At 48.4% G+C, this 8,859-nt stretch overlaps 2 protein-coding genes and 1 non-coding gene across 3 annotated transcripts in view; 1 reads left to right on the top strand and 2 right to left on the bottom strand.

Annotated features, from left to right (window-relative positions):
* Nucleotides 1-3,385, top strand: part of CAND2 (cullin associated and neddylation dissociated 2 (putative)) — a 29,359-nt gene extending 25,974 nt beyond the window's left edge. The window contains 2 exon segments of the mRNA XM_060023087.1: nt 464-571; nt 1,664-3,385. Of these exon segments, the coding sequence (XP_059879070.1) occupies nt 464-571; nt 1,664-1,891 (336 nt within the window). The 3' untranslated portion in view covers nt 1,892-3,385.
* RPL32 (ribosomal protein L32) lies at nt 3,380-8,111 on the bottom strand. The gene is made up of 4 exons (XM_060023089.2): nt 8,042-8,111; nt 6,637-6,737; nt 5,845-6,026; nt 3,380-3,552 (listed from the first exon to the last, which is right to left on the bottom strand). Exons 2-4 carry the CDS (start codon nt 6,730-6,732, stop codon nt 3,423-3,425), a joined length of 408 nt encoding a protein of 135 aa, XP_059879072.1. The 5' UTR covers nt 6,733-6,737; nt 8,042-8,111; the 3' UTR covers nt 3,380-3,422.
* On the bottom strand, nt 6,807-6,946 carry LOC132433003 (small nucleolar RNA SNORA7). Its single transcript, XR_009521052.1, has one exon. It is a non-coding gene; the product is annotated as a small nucleolar RNA SNORA7 (small nucleolar RNA).
* Nucleotides 8,112-8,859: the final 748 nt, after the last annotated feature.

Genomic DNA, 8,859 nt, shown 5'->3' on the forward strand with positions numbered 1-8,859 from the left:
GATAAGTGAGTTGTAGAAGTTTGGGCCATTTTTTTATTACCTGTGAGGGAGACAGGTTTTACTTTCTATCCTTGTAGCTTTTTAAAATACATACAATGAACATGAATCATTTTTGTAACAAAAAACCAGTGTAAAATAATCAAAAGGAATTAGGCTTGTCTTAAAGGGTTTAGACAATCTAAAAGTGAATAGGAAAGTGAGTAGTAATCGCCAAAAAGTTCCACTCCACCTAGAGAGAACCACTGTTGTAAATCTCAGTCTTTCCCGGGAAAATGCACAGAAACATTCCTTAATTTCGTCAACCAATATCTGGTGAGTGCCAGTACACACAGGTCAGTGTGGCAGGCAGGCAGCCTGGCTGCTGGAGCTTGGGCTTGAGCTCCAGACCTCTGCTTTTCCCCAGGGCCTGCTCCTTTCTGTCCTGGGCCATTTCACCAAGAACTGTCTCCTTCCTCCTGGGCAGATGCTGACCTTCATCATGCTCGCCCGACTAGCTACCCTGTGTCCTGTGCCTGTCCTGCAGAGGGTGGACCGGCTCATCGAGCCCCTCAGGGCCACCTGTACCGCTAAGGTAAGCCCCCTGCCAAGCCCTGGGCGCACCGGCCGGGTTCTCTGCAGATCGTTCATGGTTACTGTTTACTGAGAATCTCCTGCAGTACAGGTGGTGTATGAAGTGCTTTATTTGATCATTATCATTGCCCTACAGAGTACTTATTCTTAGCATTATACACGCAGGGAAACAAAGGTTCAGAGAGGTTAAGTTATTGACTGGGGCGACACAGTTAGTAAATTGCAGAGCTGGGATTCAAACCTAGCTCTTTCTTTCACTCATTAAACACTTCCTGAGGGTTGGGCCTTGTGCAAGGTACTAGGGATGCAACATTGAACATGATGGACTCCCTCCTCTCACATCCTAATTGGGAAACTGAGTCAGACCCTTAGAAAGATAGAATCACTGACTGATTCATTGATTGGTATAGGGCAGTTAGCCTGGAGTGCCTCAAGGTCCGGGGAGGATCTGGGGCAGAAGGCTCACGGAAAGCTGTCACGTGGAGAACAGAGCCTATCACACCTAGTAAATGCCTGCTGAATGCAAAACTAATTTGGGTTTTGGAAGAGTAGGAATTAACCAAGAAGAAAGCAGAGTATTTTAGATTGGAGCTTAAAGAGGGGTCACAGCTCTTAGGGGGCAGAGCCGTTTGAACCCAGGACCGTCCAGCCCCAATGCCAAACTTTTCACCTCTACCTGAGCCTCTTCGGGGAAGGGCCCGAGTGTTGTCTGGGCTGAGTGTCCTGAGAGCAGAGCAGAAGGGATCTGGACTTTATTCCAGAAGCAGTGGGGAAATTCCTGAGATTCTGTGAATAAGCGGGAGAGGGAGGGGATAAAGCAGTGGAACGCAGGCGAGGCAGCTTTGGAAGTCTACTCCCCAGCCTGTCTGCACAATGGGTGGCAGAGGCAAGGACTTGACTGGGGGTAAGAGGCCAGCTAGAAGGCTGTCACAGCAACCCATTCTTGAAGTCCAATGGTGCCCAGAGCCTGCTTTAAGCGCAGTAAATAAAGGTAGGAGATGGCGCATGAGCTGGGGAGGATGACAGGTGACCAGGGAAATGCAAGGCCGTGTTCAATAAAGGATGGCTCGTTGTTCATTGCTCCCCACCTTAGGTCAAAGCTGGTTCTGTGAAACAGGAGTTTGAGAAGCAAGATGAACTGAAGCGCTCCGCGATGAGGGCAGTGGCCGCCCTGCTGACCATCCCAGAAGTGGGGAAGAGCCCCATCATGGCTGACTTCTCGTCCCAAATTCGATCCAACCCCGAGCTGGCCACCCTCTTTGAAAGCATCCAGAAGGATTCTGCTTCAGCCCCCAGCACAGACTCCATGGAGCTCAGCTAGTGCCCCACCCCACCCCCTGGGGACCCTAACTCACAAGGAGGCCCACTGAAGCCAGAGCCTCACCCTCCCAGCACCACAGGCCTCTAACTTTTGCCCCTTATCCGTCTCACTGGGGCCCTCCCTCTCCTGGTTGGGCACCTTCTCCAGGGACCCCAGTCAGAGCTGCAAGGCTGCCAACAGTTGGGCCCTTTTAACTCAGGACAGTTATTCAAAGCGGGTGTGGTAGTTCTTCCAAAGCTTCCACGGAAGATGGATGTGACTTCACACAGGTCAGCCTGGCTCCTTCAAACTGGGGGTCCCAGCCTCAGCGAGTACTTAGTATTTAGAAATACTTGTGCTCACAGCTGCAAAAAGCTTAGGAGGCAGCCGGATGCCTTCCTCCCCGCTGTCCTAGATGCGCCATTCACACTGCTCCCACGTTTTCACCTGATCCGATGTGCCAAAAATTAGTGCTTTGGCTGGGCATCTTAAACTCAGGTACCTCTCGGAGCTATTCACACTCTAGAATCCAAAATGCTTTTCTTTCTCATTGGCAGTGATAAACCAGGAATGTGTATTATTTTTGCAGAGGCCGGTGAGTGGGGTAGGGAATTAGATGTAATGTTTTTTTCTAATCCCGAAACTCTTAGGTAGCAAACTGAGAGACAGGAAAGCACAAATGAAAAAGTACAAACCACCTTTCATGTCCCCCCATCGAGGTGTAACCAGGTGGTTTGCGAACATGTCCCTTCTAGTTTTTAGTATCAAGGACACAGAAACATTAAGCGACAGGCCAAAGAATTTTCTGCTATCCCGGGTTAATAAAGGACAGATCCTCAACTGTTACTGTTTTCTCCACACAATTCCTCTACTCTGTAGTCAAGACTATCAGAATGCTCCCCAATTTACTCAAACGTTTCAGACTGAGTTTTTTTTTTTTTTTTTTTTTCCAGACTGAGTTTTGAACAGGAGCGAATCTGTAAGACATTTATCTACTGAACTAAGGGCCTTAAATCCAACCTTGTGCTATAGAGTGCCACGTGCCCTGTTCCTTGTGACCTGTGCTGCCACTTAATAATACCATGTCTTGGAAAAATGGCCTCTTAGCCTCAAAAAACAGCTGAATTCTAGGTACTGTTGACTAAGGTCTAGGACTGTAGTTGAAAAGGAAACTTGATTGTCCTCAATCTTCACAAGAACCACACAGGGTAATTCCTCACTTTATAAAGTGAGGCTAAAAATGACTACTTGCTCCAAGATGCAAGGTCCTTCACCAGGGGTCTCAGAACCTACCGTGGTCTGAGGGCCACATCTTCCTGAGCCCACCTGGAGCTGACCAAGGCTGCTCTGGGCACCTGAGGCCTGGGCCCCATGAAGGAAGGATCACGTATCCTTTACAAACGCCTTCCAAACAGAAGGTTCCATAGAGCACAAACAGGCAAAAGAGCAATCTCTGTGACAAGCTGTCAAACAAACTGAAGAGTAAAACCAAGGGGGAAATGCCAGATGGCCGTTTTACGGTTTTATTAAACAAAACGTGCACACGAGCTGTCTATTCATTTTCTTCGCTGCGCAGCCTGGCATTGGGATTGGTGACTCTGATGGCCAGCTGGGCTGCTCTCTCCACAATGGCTTTGCGGTTCTTGGAGGAGACGTTGTGCGCAATCTCAGCACAGTAAGACCTGGAAGAGAATCGGTACGTAAGGAGGCCATCCTGGAAAACACACTTATGTGTTCCACCGGGAAAGGCAATAGCCCTGGTCACTCTGCTTCCAGAGCTACAGCACTGAAGTGGGGGGAGCTGCTAACTCCCCTAATTCCACGGCACTAGCAACACGGCTCTGAAGTGTTCCCTGGTAATGATCCCTCTCGTTTAACCCTCCCAGCGGCCTTGTAATCCAGGTAGCACCTCCATTTTACAGACGAGGAAACCAAGGCCCACAAAGTGGAGGTGAATTCCCAAGTCACACACAGGCAGGATTGCTCAGCCCCAGACTCCAGGTTCAAAGGTTCTCCCTCAGTCCTTTGAACCAGCCTGCCCAGCTCAAGGCAGTCTCAGGGAGCTCGGACTTGCCCATGAAAAGCTTTGCTTCTGCAAAGCAACCAACAGCAAAGCCCAACAGCCTGATTAAGCCAAGGGCTCCCCAGCCCAGACCGTAAACATTTTACCAGTTTGCTGCAGACAAAATCTTGAAAAGTAACAATACCTAAACTCACCCAGTGAATGACAACACCTAACATTTCCTGAGCTGGTGCCAGGTACCGTTCTATTCATTCCTTCACAGCCACACCACACCCCAGTTTGACAACAGATTGGCCTAATAAGCACATTTCAGTAAGGAAGTGATTTATGAAGCCATCAACACTGAATTAAGAAGACACTCTACCCCAGGAGGAATTTCAGCAGAGAGAGGAGTAAGACTAGGGAGTGATTAAGGCAGTGGGCACAGTTCTTTTTAAGAACTCTGCAGGAAAACAGCTTCAAAGCAAGAGAAAAACCAATCCAGACAGAGAACTTCTTCTGTTTTATGTCCAATATCTTAAAACATTTCCCCAATCTTTATTTCCAAGGAGACGTAAGTTGCATCATACTTTTTTCATTTTTCAAAAACTCCCCAAGTCCTCATCCATGTGCATTTAATAATCACAATCACACTGCACATACTTCAAATACTTTCCCCTCTGCTTGGGCATTTTCCATACATGACAACCGTTTTTAACGTACACACAACATTCCAGCCGGCGCTTGTAACCCCACCATTCACCAATTACACATAGTGCAGTTACTGCTGCAATGATCAGCTTACAGTTTCCCTACTTTTCAATTATTTCAAGATAAGTGCCCAGAAATGGAACTTGTGAATTAAATTAGATCCAGAGTATTTCTGTGCCTCTTGATACAAACTGCCAAGCTGCTATTAAAAAGACTTATCTTATGGCAACCAACTACATCTGCACAGCAATCATTTTTGCTACACAAAAGATATGAAACTGCATCTTTCTGTCACAATTCTCTATCAACCTGCTTACTGCAGTTTGGGCATCCAACATTAATTCCTATGCTCATCCTTTCTAAAGAGTATCTGCAGCATTTCAATGCCTGGCTAGATTTCTGAAAGTGAGAATAATGGTCGTTTATTACTTGTGTCTACAATTACTACAGGTAAAAGATCTTTGTAAACATACGTACACACAGATGTTACTGGTCACTCTCTCCATGTCCTTTGTAACTCACCAAGAAAATGCAGGGTTTTTAGCTCCTGTTTAACAGGAAGGGAAGAAAACAAACTGTCCTCTGCTTAACCAAAAATTACCATTCCCCCCAATCCAGATTAAAATTGTGTCTAAATCACTACCCATGAGAAATCTTTTCTCATCCCACCGCCCCAGTCTGGCCCTAAGCAGACCAAAAGTCTCTTACACACAGAGCTCGCCAACTGTCTAAATTTCTCAAAACGCTAAAATAATGCTGTGAACCTCCATACCCTCTTGCACCCCTACAACTCTGTGTAAGCTGTCCTCTCTGCCTGCAGCCTTCCCCCCATTTCTCCACTTCAGATCACAGCCCAAAATGAGGCAGCAATTCCTCTACTCCTATAGCCTTCTGAAGATACCTGTGGCCACAGTGTAAAGTGTCCCTTAGATCTGAGGCTACATTTCATCCCCCCCCCCATCCCCGGCATAAGTAATGTTCTGAAAATGACTGCCAGAGGCTACGGCAGGAGCCGCGCTGTCAAGCTCAAGCAAAGCCACTTTTACTCTCTTCCGGTCCTGGTCTCTACACTTTTCAGGACAGCTCCCAACCCACATCTCTCCAGCAAAGCAAGCACTCTGCAGTCCCCAACAAGCATCACCCAAGCTCCTGAGGACACAGCACTCCTCCAGATGCGTTCCAGAAGGTCCAGAGTCCCTGCCCAAACTGCTCACACACGCAGGCTTCTGACACCTGAACCCAGATGTGGGACCCAGCTCACTTGTTGCACATCAGCAGCACTTCAAGCTCCTTGACGTTGTGGACCAGGAACTTCCGGAAGCCGCTGGGCAGCATGTGCTTTGTTTTCTTGTTGCTCCCGTAACCGATGTTGGGCATCAAGATCTGGCCCTTGAATCTCCTGCGCACCCTGTTGTCAATGCCTCTGGGTTTCCGCCAGTTCCGCTGAAAGAAAACACATGGTTAGTGTCTGTGAAGACGCCAACTCTTCCTTTCGGAGAAAAAAGGGACCAGATGAAAAGGAAACGTGCCGAACAGTAGTTGTCTTCAGGGAACAGGATTTCACTACATTTTTTCTGGTGGAAAAAAATAGGAGCTCCTGCATCTCACCGGCAGGAATACAGATCCAAACTCACACTCCTTCCAAGCAAAGGAAAAGCAGACTACATGCCCACGGGATGCGAGGAGACCATGTATAAAGTAAGGTGAAAAGCATGGCTTTTAACATCGCAATCAACACCTAAGTTTTCTCGTCTATGAAATAAGCGTAATCTATCTCTCATATTGTCATAAGGCCACCTGAAATATAACAAATATAAGCCTCTAGACACCTCAAAACAGGCAAGTGTCCCTTGCCATTTAAATTTCAATTTACACATCAAGAGACTGAGTGCCAATAAGGCAGAGACATCTGGGATTCTAGAGAACTCTACCATCAGCCACAGACCAGTTCACCTACCAAAGGTCATCTGAGTTGGGGATGTGAGAAACCCAACAGCCTGTTTAGGAACCCCTTTCTTCACCCCAACACACACTTCCGTCCTGGGCCACACACCTTAATTTTGACATATCGGTCTGACTGGTGCCGGATGAACTTCTTGGTCCTCTTTTTGACGATCTTGGGCTTCACGAGGGGTCTGAGGGCAGCCATGATGCCTTCAAGAAAGAGGCAAGAGACCATGTCAAAGATGAGTCTTGGAAGGAGGCTTTCCCACCCTGCCTGGGGCCTGTTGCAGAGTATCTTCCAATCACCAGCTACGGAGCAAACTGGGAATGGAATGGGTACCTCTGCCAGGCTTGCTTTCCCTCCCGACTCCGAAGCTGGCAGAATACTAGCCATTCTCCAGACGCGGTCCTGGGAGGTCAGGGGTCACCTTGCCCAGTCAAAGCCAAGAAAGAATGCCAACAGCTAACCGAAAACAAATTAACCACAAAGGGAAATTTTGCAAAGGGGCAGCAAATCCCATTCTACAAAGTGTCCCGGCCCTGAGATGGCCCAATTGCAGGCTTTGGGCAATCTTCACGAACCTGAATCTCAGTTTTCTCACCTTTTAAATGGAGATATTGCACACTGAACACCTGCAGTGCGCGGACCACAAGAGATGTGCAGTAAAGAGAAACCTGTAATTCCCCTAGGGTGCTGCTGCTCTATGACACCCTCAAAAGATACACAAAACCGTCATGTGCTTCTAAAATGCCTCCAAGCCTGGGAACGTTCTGTTCCACCTGACCATCATCCGAATACCAGCTTTAAAAAGTTACGTTCCTCAAGATGCCCTTTTCGGCTACCTTATCTTTTCTACCCCAGCACCCTTTTTGTTCTCTTCACGGCCACCAATTTCTTTGTTGAGCACACAGCAGTTACTTAATAAATCTGTCCAATAAATGAACTTCCCCCGACCCCCAATGATTTCCTCGAAGACCAGGATGTGGCTTCACGTTCCCAGAGATCCTGACCCGCTACCAGAATTTCGGTCAATTGAATGATTCGACTCGCAGCTCGATTTTTTTGTTTTTTTGGCAGTTCCGCCGCAGAGGCAACCCCAGAGCCAAAAACTGAAAAGGAGGGAGCGTGGAGCAGCGGACATAGAAGAATACACGTGGGTAGACATCGCTGAGCGAGGTGTCCCAGGGCCGTAAGGCCGGAACCCCCTCAGTCTTGCCACGGCCCCCAGGAGCTCCCTTAGTCTAGCCCCAACCGGCGCCCTGCGGCCCCAGGACTCCAACAAGCTGTCCGCAGCTCTGACCCCAGGCGGCCTCCGTAGGAGAGCAAGCGGCCCTGGGAAGCGAAGCTCCATCACCCTCCAGGCCGCTTCGCTCTGTGCCTGTACGTGGTCCAGCCAACCGACAAGAGCCATGCCCACCCAGACGAGTGCTCGGAAGGACGGGCCTCCTCGGCAGGGAGCGATGGGGCCAGATGGAGACCGCAGAGACGAGGATGGCCAATGATTAACACTCACCGAGTACGAGATGGCGGCCACCTCCGTAGGCACCGCCGAGGAAAAGAGGGGAAGGTAACGCGCGAGGCTGATGGGACTTCACCTTTGGGTCCTGGCAGGGAAAAGGAGAGCACTTTCGGCTTCTGGTCCTTCAAAGATACTATAGACACGCCAGAGAAATAATAGTGAAAAAATTCGAGGATAGTTGTGTTTTCCTAGATGTTAATATCTAGGAGTAGCACTAAAAATTTTCATGCCTGCCGTTGGGACTACGTAAAAATTTGGAATTTTTTTTGAGCTCTTAAGACCTGGTGAGGAGGCATCCACTTCCGCCAGGAATTGAAGCCGCCCCTCCGGAGGATAATCCAGCTTTTAGAATATTGCCTCCCGCGTTTCTTCTTCTGAAGTGCGTCTCTTAGTGGCCAGGAGGGAACAAAACAGCGACATTTTAATAATTCTCTCACGTGAATTTATAGAGTAAACAGCAGTGAGACTGTAACAGCTCTCGTTCAGTGGGCCTCGCACAGTTCCATGCGGTAGTTCTATTAGGTTTCCCATTTTACATATGTAGAGAGTGAAGTATGGAGATTTGACGCCAAAAAAAAAAAAAAAAAAATCCACACTTCTAACCATTAGGCAAGACTGCCTCATTTTTAATTGTTCTTTGTTTTATTTCAGCTTTTATTTTTATTTTTTTTTTTGCGGTACGCGGACCTCTCACCGTTGTGGCCTCTCCCGTTGGGGAGCACAGGCTCCGGACGCGCAGGCTCAGCGGCCATGGCTCACGGGCCCAGCCGCTCCACGGCACGTGGGATCCTCCCGGACCAGGGCACAAACCC

This window comes from Delphinus delphis, chromosome 10 (assembly GCF_949987515.2).
Source record: "Delphinus delphis chromosome 10, mDelDel1.2, whole genome shotgun sequence".
NCBI classification, from domain to species: Eukaryota; Metazoa; Chordata; class Mammalia; order Artiodactyla; family Delphinidae; genus Delphinus; species Delphinus delphis.

Bases quoted from the DNA above. Each gene is read 5' to 3' on its own strand.
- RPL32 (XM_060023089.2), bottom strand. From the start codon at position 6,732: ATGGCTGCCCTCAGACCCCTCGTGAAGCCCAAGATCGTCAAAAAGAGG. The intron at 6,027-6,636 runs GTGTGTGGCCCA...GTTTTCTTTCAG, and splicing joins ACCGATATGTCAAAATTAAG to CGGAACTGGCGGAAACCCAG. The intron at 3,553-5,844 runs GTGAGCTGGGTC...ATTCTCTTCCAG, and splicing joins GTGCTGCTGATGTGCAACAA to GTCTTACTGTGCTGAGATTG.